Source organism: Scleropages formosus, chromosome 5 (genome assembly GCF_900964775.1).
Source record: "Scleropages formosus chromosome 5, fSclFor1.1, whole genome shotgun sequence".
Classification (NCBI taxonomy): Eukaryota; Metazoa; Chordata; class Actinopteri; order Osteoglossiformes; family Osteoglossidae; genus Scleropages; species Scleropages formosus.
In genome coordinates this window covers 1,966,345-1,988,064 of record NC_041810.1, presented here as the reverse complement: position 1 = coordinate 1,988,064, position 21,720 = coordinate 1,966,345, and the positions used below count along the sequence as shown (strand labels likewise).

At 48.2% G+C, this 21,720-nt stretch overlaps 1 protein-coding gene across 2 annotated transcripts in view; it reads left to right on the top strand.

The window, feature by feature from the left end:
* The window catches only part of cdk17 (cyclin dependent kinase 17), a 56,183-nt gene that overhangs the window by 31,854 nt on the left and 2,609 nt on the right, over positions 1–21,720 (top strand). The window contains exons 1-15 of one of the 2 annotated variants that reach the window (XM_029252288.1): positions 4,003–4,057; positions 4,298–4,462; positions 7,665–7,798; positions 14,284–14,409; positions 15,914–15,970; positions 16,756–16,870; positions 16,956–17,050; positions 17,430–17,492; positions 17,820–17,943; positions 18,031–18,151; positions 18,467–18,564; positions 18,895–19,000; positions 19,760–19,802; positions 21,098–21,188; positions 21,449–21,526. In XM_029252288.1, the coding sequence (XP_029108121.1) occupies positions 4,042–4,057; positions 4,298–4,462; positions 7,665–7,798; positions 14,284–14,409; positions 15,914–15,970; positions 16,756–16,870; positions 16,956–17,050; positions 17,430–17,492; positions 17,820–17,943; positions 18,031–18,151; positions 18,467–18,564; positions 18,895–19,000; positions 19,760–19,802; positions 21,098–21,188; positions 21,449–21,526 (1,432 nt within the window). In that variant the 5' untranslated portion in view covers positions 4,003–4,041. Of the gene's footprint in view, positions 1–4,002; positions 4,058–4,297; positions 4,463–7,664; positions 7,799–14,283; positions 14,410–15,913; positions 15,971–16,755; positions 16,871–16,955; positions 17,051–17,429; positions 17,493–17,819; positions 17,944–18,030; positions 18,152–18,466; positions 18,565–18,894; positions 19,001–19,759; positions 19,803–21,097; positions 21,189–21,448; positions 21,527–21,720 lie in introns of those variants that run through there. The other variant, XM_029252286.1, reaches the window with a different exon arrangement.

Below are 21,720 nucleotides of genomic sequence, written 5' to 3'. Positions count from 1 at the left end.
GCCATAGGGTTTTACAGAGAAGTTTGCAGATAGAGGCAGGGGTACAGGCACAAGCAGATGTACCTGGTCGAATATTCACCATTACTGAGTTCCAAGATTCGTCATCTGTTTGAGCGGAAGTGTCATTTGAAAGGATATTTCATGTTTACAAATAGTGTACTGGAAAAAACTGACCTGTAGCAGGTGCCATGAATCCTGGTCACCCTGCTGTATGAACAGAGTTTGACAGATCTGTAGCTGGTTCTCTGAACGTGTACCGTGGACTCATGGAGCATGTCATCTCTATGAATCGGTTCTTTGCAGTGAATTGCTTAAAGGTTTTCTGGTCATGAACAGCAGAGCTGAGAGTCCAGTGGTGGCAGTGGGTGGGTAGAGAAAGTGTAATTTCTGCGAGGAGCTGCATGTGCTCCTACAACTTTGTTGGTGTCATGGGCCCTGTAGATGGTTGACATACTGTGTCAGACAGGGCAGCTTGACACTGACACAATGCGGTCGTTGAGTTCACGACTTGGAGCAGAATGTGTTCCCTGCACTGAGTAGCTGCAGCACAAGAACAACGGTGGCTCTGTTGGAAGCTCTAGGGGTTTGCTATGGTCTCATTGGATTTCTGAATTCACGTGGCTTTCTGGTCAGCACGCCTGATTTAGCTGGGATCTCACCAGTGAACCTCTATAAGGAATCATATCTGAACACCTTCCTACCTTGTCTGTGGCTGAGCTGTACTGTAGCAGCTACGCCCCGGAGCTCCAAATCTGTGCGATTGGACTGCGTTGACATATGGCTAAGCGGCAAGAGACACAATGGATCGATTGGATGGATATATTATTGATCGGGAAAGAAGTTGAACAAGTCTGCAGCAACGCATATGCAAGTAGTGGAAAAAGATGTGATACGAGAGTGTGTGAGGAGACTATGCAGATGAGCAAAAGCAGCATTTACAACTCCTCTGAACCCAGCTGGTAACATAGTGGTTAGAAGTGCTGCCTTTGGACCAAAAGGTTGCAGGTTTGAGTCTCGCCTTCAGCTGTAGTACCCTTGAGCAAGGTACTTGCTTGCTTGTGTTTGTGAGCTCCAGTAAAGTTACCCAGCTGTATACACACACACACATACACACACACATTTTCAGAACCGCTTGTCCCATATGGGGTCGCGGGGAACCGGAGCCTACCCGGCAACACAGGGCGTAAGGCCAGAGGGGGAGGGGACACACCCAGAATGGGACGCCAGTCCGTCGCAAGGCACCCCAAGCGGGACTCGAACCTCAGACCCACCAGAGAGCAGGACTGTGGTCCAACCCACTGCGCCACTGCACCCCCCCAGCTGTATAAATGGGTAAAAAAATTGTAAGAAGCGTAACAGTGTAAGTCGCTTTGGAGAAAAGCGTCAGCTAAATGAATAAATTTAAACCCGCCCACTCAAACCATGGTGAGGTACCATGGTAGTATCGTATCTACACAGCAGGTGATGTCAAATTCCTGCACACCAGCATCCAGAATGGGGCGTGAAAACCTGGCTGGTGGCACATGTCCAGTGCAGCTCTAATAGCCCCCGGTTTGTGGTGAACTAATGTAGCGGCTCTTTCTTTCCTCCTAAGGAGGAAAACGAAGCCTTACGAGGCCTCGTAGCATTTTCTGTCTTTGTGTTGAGTATTTATAGCACCGTGCAGCATTAGAGGACAGGCTTCCATGAGTCATGGGGAAAACCTACAGTCTGCTGATGAGTAGCGGCTTGTGGAGCGGCTCTTTCTCAGATAACCCTTAGAGGGTCCGAGGCCTTCTGCGGTTAGGTGGCCTGCATGAGTCGCAACTCGCCTCTTAACTGCAGTCAAGCGTGTGACGTGTGAAGCTTGGGCTGAATGCGCCAAATTTGTCGGCGCTGGTGGATGTGACTGATTTCCGGGTGTGCCTGTGGCAAAGGTACCAGTGTAGCTGGTTTTGTACGATTCTGCAGTAGCTGCCACTCATAGGATACGTTTATCCTTTGACGAATGGTTTCCCCAGCTGAAGAACTTGTGTGGTTGCGTGTAGGGTGGTCGTTATGAACATCTGACTTAGGAACTTTCAAACATGAGGGTTTTTTCACTTTTTCATTGTGTTTTCTTCACTTAGCTATTTTTGAAAACTAACTTGTTGCAGAACAAATGCCGCTTCTATTTCCGCACGTAGTTGTTGGTGGTAAAGAGCAATCGGACAGGAGTCTGGGTTCCGATTAAGGCTCCCTCCATAATGTCTACAGCTTGTGTCTGGTGTTGGAGTGTTGGTGATCAGTAACAAGATGGAGAATGTTACACATGTTGTCTAAGTGAAGGTTTAATTTAGTTTTTACTTTAGATTGAAGGTTATAAAAAAATTAGTCTTCCTGCATGTTTTCTATTTATTATAGCTACATCTGAGACTTTTACAGAAGCTATCCAGTGAATTATTTAAGGTATGCCTATATATCGGGTAGATGAAGAAAATTATGCCATGAATCAGTCTCCATGGGGTATACAACTGTGGAGGTGATATGTAGATGTATATATTTTTTGTTTTCCCAGGAATTTTATATAAAAGTAATATAAAAACACACAGTTGAAGACAAAGGAATAAAGGAAAGTCTCAATAAAAAAAATTAATGAATTTTGGGGCATCTGTATTTTTAAGATTGGATGTGGTGGTTGTGTTTACAAATTGAGATGTTAAGACTTCCTGTCCTAGTCGTTTTTGTAAGTTCAGGACCCTGGGTACTTTGGTTGCTGGGTGTGAAGTGTGTATGTCTGCTGCATTATGTGCTCTTCTCAGGCCATGAGATCAACAGGGAACTTCAGCTAAAGCTCCTCAAGTCCTGCTCCGGTGTTTCTTCTGCTGTTGGGAGCAGAGTTTGTGTGGTGTTTGTTGCTGTTGGTCTGGTGAGCCTGTTTTTTGCATTCAGCCACACTGAGCGGATCTCCTGCTGACACAGGTCATCAAGCCACCCACATGGTTGCTCTCGCCACAGTGTTTCCATTGCGTTTCCACTGCTGAGAACTTCTCTCTCTCTCTCTCTCTCTCTCTCTCTCTCTCTCTCTCTCTCTCTCTCTCTCTCTCTCTCTCTCTCTCTCTCTCTCTCTCTCTCTCTCTCTCTCTTTCCTCCTACCACTACTTCACACGCAAGCTTTTTCCACTCCACCTGCTGCCCGAGGGCGAGCGGCTCGGCTCCACCTCCTTCCTCCTGTGTGAAATCCTGCTCCGTGGCCAGCGCCCTGTTTCAAAGGGGGCAGCGATGTAAGCAGCAGTGGGGCACCGTCTGAAGTTGGCTTTTACGAGCGTTACGGCGTATATGGTGGCCCTTTCATTCATGAAGCAACACGATTTCTTGGCCTTTTCGGGAAGTGCTTCTTCAGCTGCCGTGGGTTTTCCAAGGCATGTGGGCTCCTGTTCAGTGTGACGTTCCATGATTCACTTCACTGTCCTTGTCTTACATGGAGATGGTTTCCGGGGCTGGGGCTTGGATTAAGGGGGCGGAGCTACACTCAGCTGGAGACAGCGAATTTATGAACCAGAACAAGGTGCTCAATTTGTTTAGAATTTAAGGGTTTAAAAAAAAAAATGGTACGGAGGCTGATTGATGTTGTATTTTTTTTCCCTCTCTCCTCCCTTCCCTAAAAACTGGCTGCGTTTTTATCGTCTTATATAACACTCTAATGCTGTCCCACTGGAGGACGATAGCCTGTTGCTTTTACAGCCTTAGTGCTCGTGTTTCTGGGGAGAGACATCTCATCGGCTGACAGTATCGCCTGGCAGTGGTGTTCACCTGTGAGGAGGTGGTAAATACCTCTCGGCACACACCGCGCTCTTAGTCTCGTATTCCCTTTACAGGTTCACTCTGGCTGTTTGATTATGTAATTTTAATTTAGAGAAAGCACTATTGCTGTGCTTATTTCATGGACATCAGTGTGCAGAAGATTTAAAAGTGACTGTTATAGGCGTGTCACAATCTAGACTGAAAACTGAGACATACACACCCACACACACACACACGTACAGTAACGGGCAGTATCTCGGAGCAGATCCTTGTCAGACAATGAAGAGTCCAACAGGTCTGTTTTGATTTCTCTGCTCTTCCAAAGCTGTGATGGGGAGTGTATGTATTTATATGGCTGTTTGGTACTGTGTTTCTTTTACCTTCTTTCTTCCTGCTTCACTCTGCCGATCCCTGACTCTGCAGTCTGTGGAATTTCTATACAGATAGCTGCTCAGATCGATCGACTGCAGGCATAGCCTCGTTTGTTTTCGTGAGTATCGACTGACTGTTTGGCGCCTTATCGCCCCCTCCACAGAGCCCATGGTGAGGAACGGTCGCCCCCCCACCTCCCACAGCATGCACTCCTTTCTACACCAGTATGCCGGGTCGTTCCGCAAGCCTCCGCTGCGCCGGCCTCACAGCGTCATCGGCGGCAGCCTCGGCTCCTTCATGGCCATGCCCCGGAACGGCAGCCGACTGGGTGAGTGCACCGTCCTCCATCTGACCAAGCCCCCCCACTGGAGACCCCAACACCTCCTCTTCCTGTCTGCTTGTACATGAACCTGTACTTCACACCCAGGTCCTCTTTACCTATATGTGCAATTTATTCCAATAAAGTATCGCTTTGTTTCTATGTATTTATCTTACAATGTGTCCATCTGTATGTGTGTGTTCGTGTATCTATGTCTGTGCTTGTGTTTCTGTCAGTTTGTCTCTGTATCGGTGTGTGTATGTATGTATGTATGTATCTTAATGTCTGTTTATCTGTCATGTACTCTGACATTGTATCGCTATCAAGTTTCTCAATGGAAACACACACAGGGCACAGTTGCCTGGCAACTGATGAAACGAAAGGAGCAGTGCAGGGATGTCTTTCAGTGTGAGCGCTTGTTGCTCAGCTCTGTGGCTTTCCAACGGGTATGGTGAGCAGGCCCAGTCTAGTCTCTGGCTGATGGATCGTCGCCGTCGCGTCTCCGTCGGTGCATCACCGCTCTGTCACCGCTCTTGCCCAGACACGTCCGTCCCTAACCCAACGCCCCCTCTGTGCCCTGCCAACCAGTTCGGAGTGCGTCTGGTGGACAGTGATGGGTGGAGACTCCACCCCTTTGTGTCATTTCTATCGAGGAACCTGCTCACCTGTCTTGCAGCTGTTCACCAACCCAGATGTTCTGGAAAGACCAGTGTAGATTCTTCAGTGATCATTTCTTCGCTGATTTCTCTGTATCGTTTAAACATGTACTGCTTGGCTTCTGTACCGTTGATAAGGAAAGAGAAAATGAATACTTTGTGATTAATCTTATCCTGCTTGCACAAATGACGTTTATAACGGTAAGTTTAGTAGAAAAACCTTTTTGTATTTCCTAATGGTTTAAAGCAGCATATCAGTACTACCTTGACCTCCAGTAGCTGTGAAGCCCTAGACACTAGAGAGATATGTAGTTACTTAAATCTCTTTGTGCAGCATTCATTCTGCTGGCATTCATATTTCTTTTATAAAAAGCTTGACCTATTAAAATGTTTTGTGACGTGACCACAAAAGAACAGCGTTTCATTCAGGTGAAGTTGCCCTTCCCTCTTTGTTCCTGCTGGTTAAACTGCCCTGCTTTCTACAAGATTCCTGTTTTCCTCCAAGACGCATCTGCTTTGACAGTTATGTTTTGCCAACCTGCCCCAGAGCATGGTGGGAAATATGGTGAGAAGGCCCCGTTTGAGGCACGGGAGAGGTCCGAGCCCCAGAGGGATCACAGGGCAACTGCTGGGGTACGGAGTACAGAATATGATGGTGTCGGGTGGTGCGGGTGGGCGTGGTTAGAAAACCTCTCCATCGGTGTTATATGTTCCACTAGCTGTGTGTGGCCACTGGAGGCCTACTTATAGTACGTGTGTACTTATGTTAACTTGCAGGTTAATTGTGTAGACATTCTTGGTTCTTAGATATCTGATATAATGTGGGTAACGCACACACCTGTAGTGTACAGGGGGAACAGCACTGCACTGTGGGTAATTCACCTGATCCTGGTAAATCAGTGTGCAGACAGACCCGGGGCCTGCCCATACTAAGGCTGGCTGAAACAAATTGCTAATAAATGCAGCCCACAAGTGTAAGTAAAAGTGGGTTACCCTGGTCTTCGAGTTGAAGTGTTGTTCTGCTGTTTAAAAACTTCCGAATATTTAATACGCTCCAAATAAATTCCAGCATGATTTGAAATGGGAAGTTGGGCCCAACTTGACAGTTTACTTGATTGATCACACAGCCAGAAGGGGGTGTAGTGGTTAGAGCTATCACCTTGCACTCAAAGGACTCTGGTTTTAATCCTACCTCCTGCTGTAGTACCCTTGATGAAGGTACTTACCTGGTATAGATTCTGTTAAAATTACCCAGCTGTGTAAATGGGTAAATTTGTGTAGGTCACTTTGGAGAGAAGCACCAGGTAAATGAATAAATGTAAATGTGGAACTCTGACCTCAAGTGGTGCTAATCCAGCTCCTAAAGAGACAGTCACAATGCAGAGATGGTAAACAACTTGTGATTTTTCAGGGCGGCTTATATTGTGTAATGTGCATGACAGGAGAGTGTGTGTGTGTGTGTGTGTGTGTGTGTGTGTGTGTGTGTGTGTTATCCCTCTTCCCACGTGGAGAGCTGCAGGTTCAGCTGCTGGGGAGCACATTATGCTCTCAAAGAAGAATGAATGTGCCCTTCCTTTCCCCTTTATGCAATCGACTGTTTAGGGTCCGTCGATGTTCCTGAGTGCAGTGAGCATTGTCAGCATGGTGCTTGAGGTGCTCCCCCCCTCCCCACGGATGTCGTGCATGAATGTGTCGGAGCGTTGTTGAAAAGCCCCTCGGCCTGAGTGTGGAAGCGCCTGGCTTCCTGCGTGAACATCACGCTGTGCTGAGTGCACGGGTGCGAGTGTCCTTGTACGCACACTGCTGCAACTGGGCCGACGATGTGTGTGACAGCAGGGAGCTATGAATGGAGCCTTTCAGCTGAGCAGGCTAGCTAGCAGAACGAACACACACACACACAGACACACAGACACAGAGAGAGAGGCTGCGAAGAGCCTGTTCCAACGCTGATATAACCTCACAGAAATGCCATTCACATCTGCCAACAGCATCCATGAATAATTGATTGTGTCGAACTGGCTGCATTGGAAAGAGGAAAATCCTTGCATGAGCAACGAGAAGCTCCCCCCCTTTTCTGAGCTGCAGCACCCCCACTGGGGAGGAGTGTGAATTGCAAGTGCCGCATGTTTGTGTCCTTGCGAGGTCGGAGCATCCTGAGGATGTGGGGGCAGGGCACCGCATCGCTCCGAGCTCATCGCCTGCAGCCGTCGGTTACCTTCTCTCACACACCGCATTCACGGGAGGCGGGCAGGTGTGTGCTGTGTTGCGCTTGTTGTGCTGCTCGTCCTAGGGTTCGCTTTACTGCCCCCAGCAAGCACATTTAGGTTCTTCATTTAGTAAGGTGGGAGCAATCACCTGTCAGCGCCACTCTTTTGACCTTACCTTGTTTTCTGGGTGTTTCTAGGAAGAAAAATATTCTGTGGGTTATATATGAGTATGAGTCATTTTTTTTTTTTTCTCTTTAATTACTATCATTGAGCCCCGCACACTGTCATCTTTTTCCATCATCAGCCTTCACCCCTCACCCTCTGATTATATTGATTCCTCTTCATCAGACATCGTGCATGAGAATCTGAAGATTGGCTCCGATGGGGAGAGCGACCAAGCCTCTGGGACGTCCTCGGATGAGGTCCAGTCCCCCACAGGCGTGTGCCTGAGGAGTCGGGTCCACCGGCGCATCTCCATGGAGGTGAGTAAGGCGCTGCCCCCTGCAAAGCTCTGCCTCCACGGAGCGGAGGTGCACCTCCATCTCTCCATCCCTCTCTTACATGGAGAGGTATGTAGGTACAGGTTTGGATGGATAGATGGCTAGACGGGAAGGATGGATGGTTAGGTAGGTAGGTAGATGGGTAGGTGGATAGGCAGGTAGATGGATGGGTAGGTAGATGGATGGGTGGGTAGGTAGGGAGTTGGGGTTAAGGGATTAAGGTTAGGGGCTAATAGGTGGCCAGGTAGGTAGACTTGTAGGTAGATTGATAGGAGAGTAGATAGATGAATAGAAAAGTAGGTAAATAAACAGGTAGCAGGAAGATGAGTAGATAGGAAGGTCTGTTAACAGATAGATGGATGCACGGGTAGATAATTTGGATATAAAGGTAAGAAGGAACATAAAATCTTGGCCTCCCTGCACTGTGTGTGTGTTTTTGTGTCGTCCTTCGAGTACAGCATGTTCACCACTACCTTTTATACATTATTTATGAGCTGCACTCAGCCATCCTGTCCCATTCAGCTCACTTCTCCTGAATTATGACACTGCTTCTCACCAACTCCTGTTAGGAACCGTACCCAGAAGACCCTGTCCTGTCCTTGGTTCGAGCCTACAACCAGCTGGACAGAGGTCTCTCAAACTCTCATAGCCAAGTGTGTCGCATGCAACCGGAGAGGTGTGGACTGAACCTGGTATTTGTGGCGAATGTAGGTTCTGTTCCAGCCCAAGGACTGCAGGCTGGGCAACGTAAATAAATGATGTTGAACCCGGTGCTTTCAAACAGCTCTCCTGTGTTTGCTCAGCATTTCATCATTGTCCTTGTTAATGTCATCATTCCATCGCTTATTCAGCGCCACTTTACTGGGGGATTGTTTGTGCATTCCTTCTGCTTACTGCTTGTGGATGGAAGGATGGGGTGCAGGTTTCTTTGGAGGAGGGATGCACGAAAACAGCGGGTCTACTCAGAGCTGTCAGCCGCATAGCATTGTGGGCCAAAATCGAGCCTTGGCCTGCCCGCTCTGGGATTATGTCACTGGGATTAATGTAATAATGCACCCCATCTGGCTAGAAATGTGTAGGGATGTAGATGAGGGAAGAGCAGCTGACCAGACAGCTGTCAGGGTTCAAGGTCTCTCACGGAGTATAGCATTGTAGGCGGAGCCTTAACCCCAGTATTTGGCATCGCTAAGTTGTGCTGTTGTGGACCAGGAATGTACCTTCAAAATGTTTTGTTGTCCCCCCCCCCATGTTTGCAGCTATTTATCTGACATATTACTCCAAAGTGGCTTGCAGTGATTTACCCATTTAGACAGTGGGTGAATTTTGTGTTGAATCAATTCAAGGGAAACTCTTTGAAGGGTACTGCAGCAGGAGGTGGGGCATGAACCTCGGTTCTCTGAGTGGAACATGGCAGTCCTACCTGCTGCGCCACCTGCTGCCCTCGCTAAAGTAACATGCAGCGGGGTCCCAGTAACCCTGGAGGGAGCATCAGTAAGAGATCCATGTGAAGAAGCAGGGGGAGGGTGGATGTGCACCAGGCCACTACAGACATGAAGGGTTACTGTAGTGTGAGAGTCAGGCGTGTAACATGTGTTAAAAGTATGATCAAGCACCATGTAGCACCAAGACTGCAGATTCTTGAGCCTGGCAGACGAACTGCTGCGTCCCCAGACTGTGCGCTGGGTTTGGAGGCTTGGAGCCAAACCAGGGCTCTGAACGTCCTCGTCCCCGCGGGGGGAGTGCAGCAGTCAGCAAGGGGAGCGTTGCGTCACTCCCAGCCCCTCGTGGTTTGTCATCAGACCTGTCTGCAGTTCGCTGTCATTGTGTTTGTGGGTGCTGACCGGGGTAGGGGTGGGAAGGGTTCGAAGCGTTGAGAGGCTTAAACAGACAGTCAGATGTACTCCGGTTGAAGCTTTGCCTTCGCAGACAAAAGTGCCATAAAACAAAGCTCTTGCAGTGAAAAACAGCTCTTATTAACCACATCCAATGAGACTTTACGGAACGCAGTCTGACACGGCAGCCTGTCTTGGCAAAACAAACACTTCCTTTACAAAGCAGCTCCCACTTTTATTCAACACACGGTACTTTTGCAAAACAAACACACATTAAAAAAAAAAAAAAAACAAATCTTCACAATGCACACCTTGCCTTTATAAAGCGAGACCTCACCTTTATATGTGTGAAACCCAACCCTTGCAAACACTCTAATATTAAAAAAAAAAAAAAAAAAAAAGAAACCCTTATTTTACAAACCGAGCCTGTCTCGGGTCACACTCCGCAAATCAGTCTGACTTTATGACGAAGCCATGCAAACAAACACCAAGTTCCACAAAGCAGTTCAGCAAAGGCCTGCAGGCCAAAACCAGAACAACGGAGCAGCCTTGCGGTGGTTTTTCTTTGTCGAATTTCCGGCTTTGAGGTTTTTCTGAGAAGCGATGGCTCTCTGTGCCTCGCAGCCTTGTTTTGTTTGCAGGAACGCTTGTGTGTGGCATCCATGGCCCCCTGTTGGCCGTTCAGCCGCCGTGTCGTCCGGCTCTTTAGGTGCCGCTCCTCGGTAAAAAGGGTCACTTCCCATGCGAATCGAGTGGTGGAGCAACTGTACCTTTGAGCATGCAGTGTGTACAAGTGTCAGAGTCGTCCGTGCGTGTGGAAGTGTCCCGTGGAGATCTGGCCTTATTTTCTCACGTACCGATTGGGCCGCAGGTGGCGTACGCTTACGTTCATTTATTTAGCTAAGACTTTTCTCCAAAGCGACTTACAATGTTGGGCTTCGTACGGTTATTTACCCATTTGTACAGCTGGGAAATTAATAATTTTTTTTTAACTGGAGCAATTTTAGAGTAAGTAATTTGCTCACGGATGTTACAGCTGGAGGTGGGAATCGAACCTGCAACCTTTGGGTCTACAGGCAGCAGCTCTAACCCCTGTGCTACCAGCTGAATTGATACGGTAAAAATTACCCAGGTATATAAATGGTTAATTTAATGTAAATAGCTTAACGTTGAAAGTCACTGGAGAAAAGTGTTTATCAAAACAAAAATGGAAATGAAAGGGGGACGTAGAGGTGCCTGTGGAGGCTGGTTTTAAGGTGGGGGGGTATCATTGCTGTGTAAGAGGGACAATTTGTAACGTGGGTTGTTGGCATTAGTCGTGCAGCTTCAAAACTGTTAATGCTGATGCATTTGAAATATAACATTTGTGAGCAATTATGCATTTTATTGCTCGGATTGCAGCAGATTCACGGAAGACAGAGTCGTCATACACCGGTGTGCTTGATTTGGTGACGTGAAATGAATTTGTAAAACACTCCCGATGGGATAAATCAAAACCCTGGTCCGCATGCGTGCAAATACTATATAGGCAAAAATAATTGGCATCTAACATTTTCCAGTACAGCACAAGATATTCAAGTTGCAGCTGAGTCCCCTTATGAGCATAACTTGAGAGAGGTGTGTGTGTGTGTGTGTGTCAATGTTGCTGTAGCTGTTTACCAAAATATTGGCCCTGAATTGAGGTGCGTGCTGCGTGATCCAGTTGAAAAAGGCAACTGGGGTTCATTCTCACTTACAGTACAAACAATAATAATGTTAAACAGAAAATCATTCTCTAGAAAGTAACTAAGTCCTGTAATTTTGTTTGCAAACAGACCTTGTTTTTTTTTCTTTTTTTAAACCTTGAAAAATAACAGTAATGCGATAAAACTTGTAAGATTTACTTCCCAAACTGTGGCTGGGGGAGTGCGAGCGTGTAAAATTGTCCAGTTGGCTGTGGCCTGGTGAGCGTGGTGCAGAACTGCTCCAGATGGTGGCTCTGCGTCGGTGATATGGTAATACCATGGGAAGGATAAGCGTCTGAAGTGGAAGAACGTTATGTTACTCATCACTCGGCTGGTGGGAAGCAGTTGCTGTATCGTAGGGTTTTCAGGCAGCAGGTGGCGCGGTGGTCAGAACTGGAGGGCTCGGGTTTAAATCCAATCTCTTGCTGTAGTACCCTGGGGCAAGTACCTTGACCAGTGTAAATGGGGAAAACGATAGTAAATACATATTTGACAATAAGTAAATAGCTGTGTGGCACTGTTCTCCCCTAGTAGTAAACTTGTGCGTCACCCCTCCTGTAATGTCAGTAGTGTGGGAGGGTTCGATGCGGGGGTGGCATGGCCTTTCCGCTATATCGCTGCTGACAGCAGTGGGCCATTCGCATGTGTCAGCGCATGTTGGAGGCGAGACTCATGATGAAGTACTTTGTTCAGCGTCCCGAAGCCCAGAGCAGAAGGGAGAGATGTTGGCAGCAGTACAGAAAGACATGGGGAAGGTGGTGAGCGCCCAGCCAACCAACAGGACCCCCTTGCGTGGCAGCAGCTGGAACTCCTTTGCTGTTTAGCCCCTCTACTTGTATTGCCACTGAAGAGCTCTGCCTCATTCGCACTTTAGTTACATTAAAGATCCCTGGTCACAGCTCAACAAACAGAAATAAATAATGCCAGCAGGGAGCACGGTGGTTTGAGCTACCACCTTTTGCTCAGGGCACCAGGTTAAAATCCCACTTTCTGCTCTAGTACCCTTGAGCAAGGTACCTGCCCTGAATTGATGCAGTAAAAGTTACCCACCTTTATCAACAAGTAAATACTACAGTATCTGTTTTAGAGAGAAGCATCAACAAAATAAATAAATAAAATGTAGCAGCTTTATTATTGTCTTTAGAAGACAGAACACTTAGTTTTCTCTTAGTCAGTTGGAAACTGAAGAGAGGGGTTGTGAAAATTTCAGAGGAGAAAAGAGCAGAACGTACAGTGCTGTAGAATGGGCCTGTTGCCATGGTAACTACAAGAGGAAGCGGAGGGCAAAGCGAGCATGCATGTTGCGCCGCAGTATTCGCAGAATAGGCGGTGTCATCACATGCTTGGCTTCAAGAACTTTCTTTATCGTGGTGGTATCGGGCACGTCGGTCATGCGTTGCATGGTGTGTGTTTGTGTGTGACGGTAACACTGCAGGGCCCACATTCTTTTGTGGAGCAGGTGTACCTTTACTAGGTCTTAAAAATATGAATGAATTCAATATAGCGTTCATTAGGGGGCACCAGGTGGCGTATTGGTTTGAGCTGCTCCCTTGCAATGAAAGTTCATGGGTTGGAAACCCATCTCCTGCTGTAGCATCCCTGTTTAAGGTACGTACCCTGAATTGGTACTGCAAAATTACCCTGCTGTGTAATTGGGTGACTGAATAGGAGTGTGGGCCTCTGAGGACGTGAAGGGCCAGAAGGAGGAGTTGTACGCTTCATTGAACTCTCTTCCACTGTGTTTACAGCCCACTTCAACTATTGTCAATAAGACAATGTATTTTTTTTTTTATTTTGAGTCATTAGTTTTAGCAATTAAAAATAGTCAAACTAGAATATACTTTGTAAGACTTTATTATTTATCAGGGTTTTTTTTTTTTTAACAACTTAAGATGTAAATAATTTGAAGGACATCTGTTCTATTAAGCTTTTATTGGCTGTATAGGTGAGTTGAAAGTGAAAGGTTGTGCGGATTGTGCTTTTATTGTCACGAGTTTTGTTTTACTGCAGTTTGAAGTTGATACGAAGTGGGAGCGGTACGCCGCAGTGGACAGGACGGGAGCGTCTTCCACATGACTGCGACCGTTTTCTACAGCTCGATAGTAAAAAGGAACTCTTGGATTGACTGGAAGTGTTACATTAGTCTTATTAGTTATTGAAGTTACAAACAAATTAAGCTGCGAACAGACTTCTGGTCCCATTTGTTTGTACGTTGAGGGACCAGTGGACGTTTCGCCGACTCGGTGCGTCTTCACAACAGACCCTCCACGATGCGAGTGCGACTGTTCTTTGCCTCTCTGCCATCAGGAGGTGTCTGTGACATGCCTCACGTGTTCAGGTGTTGCGTGTAGACAGGTGTACAGGGTATATGGTGTCTTTCAGTGGTTTCAGCGGTACATGAGAGACCACTGGCCCAGGATGCGCTCTGTTAGCGCCCCCAAGAGGCCCCACGTGGCGCTGCTTTTTGGCCAAGAAACAGCTGTCATGCACCACACGGAGGTGCTTTTGCGGCACACCCACCCAGTGGCAGGGCGTTTGTGCCCAGGAGGCTGCCGTTGCACCCAGAGCAGGATTCACGCTCTGCTGTTTGTGTCTCTGTGCGTGTTTAAATAACAGAACTTGAGAATTCTGTCCATCTTAACTGTTCTGATGGGGAGGAGGGGGGGGGGGTCAAGTCATGTGATCGATCTGGTAGTAATTTTATGTGAATGTTTGTATTTGCTGTATTGTCAACATTATACATTTACCCCGTTTTCACCGAAACAGGTCACACTCCGCATCTGACCTCAGCGGTTCATTATTCCTGTCTCTCTTTAGTGACTCCGCCACCAGCTGCTCATGCGGTGTCCAGCGCTGATTTGTGTGTCAGTATCTCGGGTTCTAACACAGCTCTCCCCCCCTTCTCTCTCAGGACCTCAACAAGCGCCTTTCCCTGCCAGCAGACATCCGCATTCCTGATGGCTACCTGGAGAAGCTACAGCTGAACAGCCCTCCGTTCGACCAGCCGCTGAGCCGCCGCTCCCGCAGGGCCTCCTTGGTGGGTGTGGGGAGAGGACCGTTGCCTCACTGGTGGCCCACTGCTACCCACAAATCTTTTCCGGTCACTCCCCCTTCCGTCTCATGCCCCTCCCACTCCCCATGCCTGTCCTTCACTTCGGTTTGTCCCGAGGTCAAGCGCTTCATTTGGTAGCAGGTTCAGTTTACTGCTGACCTCTGTATGTGACGACATCTGCCTGGTCAGCGGCTCTTGAACCCGCGACATCAGGTCCTGTAGGGAGCTCTGTGGGCTGCTATCGCTGACGCTGGGTTTCGCGGTGCTGCCGAGGCGTTTACTCCCCCCCGACTCGCACACACAAGACAGGGTCTCCCCAAGACCAGTTATTACAGGCAGGTGTTTGAAAAATATTAGTTCATCAGCACCCCAAATAGTCCTCGTTGTGCAAAAGCATCACCTTGATATCCCTATAAATATATTATAACCGCCTAGTATTACATTTCAAAAGGTAAACATTAATCTAAATTCTGTGCTTGACCAGCTGCTGGAGTGGCCACACAGTTTTTTGTTCTGAGAATTGAGAGGAGCGGCCGGTAGTGTAGTGGTTAGAGCTGTTAAGTACCTTGCTCAAGGGTACTACAGGTGAAGGTGGGATTTTAGCAAGGTACTTACCCTACATTGCTCCAGTAAAATTTAGATTAGACTAAAAATTTTAATTTTACCTTTTAAAAGGTAGAATAACATTGTAAGTCGCATTGGAGAAAAGCATCATGTAAATGAATAGAATTTTGGAATGAAAGGAATTCATGGAGGGAGAAAAGTGGAGCACAAATTGTAAATAATTTATAATGTTGTTATTCAGTTAGTGTTTATGAGGTCATGATATCGTTGGTGATAAATAACGTTAAGTGGAACGTGGTCCTACACCCTGATTTACTGAACTGCTGGAGACAGGGACCGTTTCAAGTGGTGAAATGAACGTCCAGTGGAGGCAGGTTAGGGTTTTGTGTGTGTGTGTGTGTGTGTGTGTGTTGGGGGCACGGTGGTGTTTACAGTGTGTGTGTTGGATGGGGTTCACTGCAACGCTCACACACTCTCCCCCTCCCTGCCCTCTTTTTCCAGCCCAGATCTTGTTGTTTGAAGCATCTGCATTTAATTCGCTTGCCTCATTGCTTCCTCGGCATCTATTGTTCCCCTTTGTCGCCCTCCTTTGGTGGAACCCCTGTCCCCCTCGTCCCCACCGGGCTCCCACTCTGCCTGCCTGCCTGTCTGAGCTCAGCGTGGTGAAACGGCGCCCCCAGCTGGCCGCGGTGGCACGCGGCTGGCCCTGTGCTCGACCGCTGTCGGGGATGTGATTACGATGACAAACGGCCCCCTGTAAAATGACATTAGCGCCACAGATGTGGGTCGACGAACACGTTCGGGACACGTGTCAGGTGGAGATAAGGGTTTGCCGATCGCCGCCCCCGGCTGGCAGAGCTGCGCCTCTTTGCTGTCGGTCGCCGGCAGAATCTCATTAACGCTCTGCGTTGCTTTTGTGTTCCAGTCGGAGATTGGATTTGGAAAGCTGGAGACCTACATTAAGCTGGACAAGCTGGGAGAGGTGAGGGGTCAAATGACCATCTCTCTCACACACACGCATTTGCGCAAACTGCTGTATCAGGTCGTTCATGTTGTACATCTCATCCTGTAATCCCATTAAAGGCTGTATGATTCACGTACATTTATCGTAAGTATTGTCCATGCACAGCAATGGTGGTGATTTTATTTTGCACATCTGTTTTTATCCTTAGAAATTATGTAACTAAGTACAAGGGACAGCAGGTGGCGTAATGGTTAGAGGTTTCAGTGGCCTCAAATTCCACCTCCTACTCTAGTACCCTTGATGAAGGTACTTAATCTGGTTTGAGGTAGTAAGAATGACCCTGCTGTATGAATGGATAAATCAGCGTAAGTACCTTACCATTTCAGAGAAAAGCTTCTACTAAGTAAACAAGCGTACGATATGACAGCTACTCTCAACTGGTTCAAAACATATAATCCATAACAACCTTCCTTTTTTAAAAATAGTAATAAACATAGTGACTGCACAGCTGGTGTTGCCTGTTACATTTATTCATTTAGCTGATGTTTTTCTCTAAAGTGACTTATAACATTATAATATTTAGTTATTTATACAGCTGGGTAATTTTACTGGAGCAATTTTATGGTAAGTACCTTGCTCAAGGCTACTACAGCCAGGTGTCGATCCTGCAACCTTTGGGTCTAAAGGCATTAGAAACTAACTAGATGTTCCGCATTCTATGTATCGGAGAGGCTTGTGGGTAAACGGGGCCCATGCTGTGCTGCGAACCGCCTTCTCTCACATGTCTCGCGTTTGCGGCGCAGGGGACCTACGCCACCGTGTACAAGGGCAGGAGCAAGCTGACCGACAACCTGGTGGCGCTCAAGGAGATCCGCCTGGAGCATGAGGAGGGGGCGCCCTGCACCGCTATTCGGGAAGGTGAGCGAGCCGCCCTCTCGTCGCCCCCCGAGAGCCTCCCTGCTGCGCCTCGGCCGATCGTAAAGCGTTTGCCCGTCTTTTGCAGTGTCGCTGCTGAAGGACCTGAAACACGCCAACATCGTGACGTTGCACGACATCGTACACACGGACAAGTCGCTGACGCTGGTCTTCGAGTATCTGGTGAGGGGCGGCTCCACCCTGCTCTCTCTCTCGCTCCGCTTTACGCGCCGTACTCGCGCTCCGTGCACGCTGCAGCTCACCCGCACACGGCGGTATAGCGGAACGCTCGAATATAAACGTAGGAAGGAAATACCTCTGAGGACGTGAAGGGCCAGAAGGAGGAGTCGTACTCTTTGCGGCGGCCTCCTGCTTCTCGTCACGCTCATCTCTCGTGCTTTTTCTTCCTGGTGGTTGGATTATTTGGGGAACATCACACACTTTCTCAAAAGTAGGTGTTTTAGTATTTCAAGTGACTCGCATCGGAATGGCTGGTGAGTCGCGGTCACCGGGGTGGGGTTGTACAGATGTACACGTTCAAATGGCTGTATCTCCCGTGCAGGACAAAGACCTGAAGCAGTACATGGATGACTGTGGGAACATCATGAGCATGCACAACGTGAAGGTGAGCCTTGCCGGGGTTGTCGCAGCCGCGCGGTTGCTGCTGTAGCCTTGAGTCACAGCCAAGCATTTAACCTAAGGGGCAGCAGGGGGCGCAGTGGTTAGTGCTGCTTCCCTGCCCTGGAAGGACACAGGTTCAAACCCTACTTCTGCTGTAGTACCACTGGTCAAGGTACTTGATGGAGGTACCTGAACTGCTACAGTTAAACCTACCATGCTGTGTGAAGGGTTGAATCGGTGCAAGCTGCTTTCATCGATGTAAATGTACATATAAACATGTCTCAGAGTGCCCTGGCTCTGTCCTGACGTGTCTCCTCCCGTCCTGCTCCAGATCTTCCTGTTCCAGATCCTGCGAGGTCTGGCCTACTGCCATAGGCGGAAGGTGCTGCACCGTGACCTCAAGCCCCAGAACCTGCTCATCAATGAGCGTGGGGAGCTCAAGTTGGCCGACTTCGGTACGGTGCCACACAGGCGCTCTGCGTCCACAGCCTGCGGCGCCATCAGCGGTCTCCGATCACGCTTCTTCTTGTCCCTTTGTCCAGGGCTGGCGCGGGCCAAGTCCGTCCCCACCAAGACCTACTCGAACGAGGTAGTGACGCTGTGGTATCGGCCTCCAGACGTCTTGCTCGGCTCCTCCGAGTACTCCACGCAGATCGACATGTGGTGAGAGCTCCGGGGCCTCGGCGCACAGGGGAAGGGCGTGTACCTCCCCAACGTGTCGCCACATCGCTCTGCTTGTCTCGGAGTTGTAGATGTGACCTGCTCTTCCTGGCAGGCAGACACACACACACACACACACACACACACACACACACACACACACACACACACACACACACACACACACACACACACACACCCCCCGTTGGCATGTTTTCCAGAGCAGAGCTTCATTGCTGTGCTACAGAGCTGTTTTCACAACATGGTACGAGGTGCTCGCTCGGCATGGTAACTTACACTGGTACCTCTGTATCCCAGGGGCGTGGGCTGCATATTCTACGAGATGGCCGCTGGGAGGCCCCTGTTCCCCGGGTCCACCGTGGAGGACGAGCTGCATCTCATCTTCAGGCTGCTGGGTGAGTGCAGACCGTGGAACGTCCCCATGAGCCAGGCGGCAATGACAAACAACCTTTTTAAACCTCCTCTTCATGTGTTTTATTTAATTTTGCACGCTCTTCAGGTGAGTTTAATGTATGATTGTGTTTTTCTACAGCCAACTGCACATTTTTTATTGCACGTCGCTTCTGCTGCCGAAAACAAGAAGCCAGTAAAAACTGGCAGCACGTGCTGTCCTGCTACGCTTCGTCTCACACTGCAGTGTCCCCTGCTGTCCACTCGGGTCACCTGCTCCTCACAGGGGTTCTTCTAAGTGACGTAACCACTTTCACGTTGTTTGCACTCCGCAGGGACCCCTACGGAGGATAACTGGCCGGGGATCTCCTCGATCGACGAGTTCAAGTCATACAACTTTCCCAAATACAAAGCTCAGGCCCTCATCAACCACGCGCCAAGGTGCGGTGCCCCGCTTCCCTTTCATTACGGTCTTTCGTGGCTGTGGTGATGTTTTGGGTGTGTGTGTGTCTGTGTGTGTGTGCGGCACGCGTATTTACGGACAGATTGCAGCAGCATCATCTGTAGTTGAGTGACTATGGCAAACAAGGTAGGTTCGCGCACCGTGTCATAAAATGAGGGAGGTAGCCACTGAGTCTGAAAAATACACACACACTACTGATTAGAATTGGTAAGTTAAGGAACTTCAAGAGTAAGGATATTGACTTTATCCGAGGTGTCTTCAGAGAGAAAACCGTTGTGATTTTTCAGATATTTTAATGTGTATTCATTTATTAATTATATGTTTTTGCTGCTCTGTTAGTGGTTTGTCTGATTGCACGTTTCCATGGTGACCGGAAGCCTTGAAAAGTGTGGGACATCTCTGGAGAAGTTTTTTACTTTGCTGTTTGTTCTTTTCTGACTTTGAGTGTAGTAATCAGATGTGTGTGTGCGCGCGCATGCTTTTCTCTTCCTCCCATGTCAGCGTGTGCCAGCACAGTTTCCGTTTGTGTGTCCCTTTGAGCCTGTGTGTTTTCCGCTGGTGTGTGTGTGTGTGTGTGTCTACTCGCCGCGCAGAGGAAATCCTGTGGAATGTTTGGGGGGGGGGGGGTCTCTGCTTCCTTCCTGCCGTTTCGCCACTAGGTTCACATCAGTGTGTAGTGTCAGTGTGTGCAGTGACAGTGTGACCGCTGACCCCCCCTTCCTCCTCTTCTCTCTCAGGCTGGACACTGAAGGCATCGACCTGCTGCTGAACTTCTTGAAAGTGAGTCTCGCATACAATGAGTGTTTCTCTCACACTACAGCCGTGCATCAGTGTTATGTTCAACACTCGTGTGTTTAAAACACACTGCTGCCTCTATCCAGCCCCCCCCCCCCGCTGGGGCAGTACTGCGGTTCACCGGCAGGTGGCGGAAGTTGTGTCGTAAGTGCCGTAGGTTCACAGCTTCTTCAGTCCTGCTTGAGTAACAGGGAATGTTCAGTTACTTCGCCGCTGTTACTGAGCTTCATTTCAGCATCTGAGTTCAGTTTGTTGCACTTAATGGAAGTTTTAAGAACAGAATAAAATAACCAGGGCAGCCTGGTGGCAGAGGAGGTAGCGCTGGGGCCTTGTGGTGCCCAGACTGTTCGATAGGGTATTTGTTCAGTCCCCCGTTCAGTCTCTGTGGAGCTTCTGTGTTCTCCACGTGGCCCTACGCTGGATCAGGAGTTCCTCATGAATCAATTAATGATTAATTGTCATAAGAAGTAACGGTTTCTATGACACTTGTCTTATCTGCTATCTGACAAGATCTGATCTTGTTTTATGATCAAGGGCTTTAAATTTTCACACGGAGGAACTAGTGAGGAACTTTTTTTTTTTTATTATTTTGTGAGACTAACACAGACCTGTATTTTCTCTGAAATATGTGGAGATTCTGTATCATTCAGTTCTGTAAAAAAAAAAAAAAAAAAAGTATTTTCCCTTTTTGCAGTTTGCGTCATTTTCGCAGCTTTACATATTAAATTTGGTTTTAAATTAAATTTTAGTCTTTTTGTCAGTTTTAATAGTGTATAAATGGAGCCTGGGGGGAAAAGTGACACCAGTATTCTTTCTCTCATTTTCTTGCTGTGGAAGATAATGAAATGTTAAAAGGTAATTGTCACCTTTATCTGTAATGACTGCAACTACATATTTGCTGTAGTTGTGGACCAGAGTGTCCCACATCAATGTGGAGGGATTTTGTCCCACTGCTCCGTGCAGAGCTGCTTTATCTCAGCAGCATTTGCAGGTTTTTGAACTTGAGCAGCTTTTCCCCGGCCTCTAAATGGCATCTCCATCACATTCAGCTCCGAACCTCAGAGGAAAAGGGTTTGGTTATTTATTTCGGTGAGGTTTGTGTAAAATAGCCTAAACACTTTGGCAACAGTTAAACGTGCTCTCGTCGTGCTTAGTGTGAACTTCCCATGGACTATTACTACTTTTTTGCCTTCAAGAAAGTTCCAGTCGGGATGAGGTAGAGGTGGAAGAAGGCACTAGGTGGTTAACGCATCTTCTTGTGTGGGATGATTCCTCTGTAGTACGAGTCCAAGAAGAGGATCTCTGCAGACGAGGCCATGAAACAGCCCTACTTCCACAGTCTCGGCACGAGAGTTCACACGCTGCCGGAGAGTGGGTATTGCACGCACGCACGCACGCACGCACGCACGCACCCAGAACTTCACAAACTCTCTGTGTCTGAAGCGCATGAATAATAACTGCAAAATTACGCTATTAATGACACAGACGTACTCACAAAAGTCACACTTATACTGAGATGGTCACACATTCACGCAATCGCGTATCGTTTGCACACGAATCCACGTGATCTTGCGCTCGCACAGTACGCTAGACACACACCTTCACACCTGCACCGTTTCTCCGTCGATCAGGTATATCGATATTCACACTGAAGGAAATTCAGCTGCAGAAGGACCCGGGATACCGGAGCTCGTCATACCCAGAGTCAGGTGAGTGAGGGTCAAGAAGCAGTCGTGTAGAGTCCCTCATGCGACCAGTAGGTGTCCCGCATCTCTCTACCCATCACCTGGTGTGTGTTGCACTAGCCTAACCGCAGGTCCCCTTCATACCAGGGACCATGGCCTCGTGTGCTTATGTCTGTTTTTGAGACGGTCGTGGAGTAAATAAATAGCACAGCCATTTG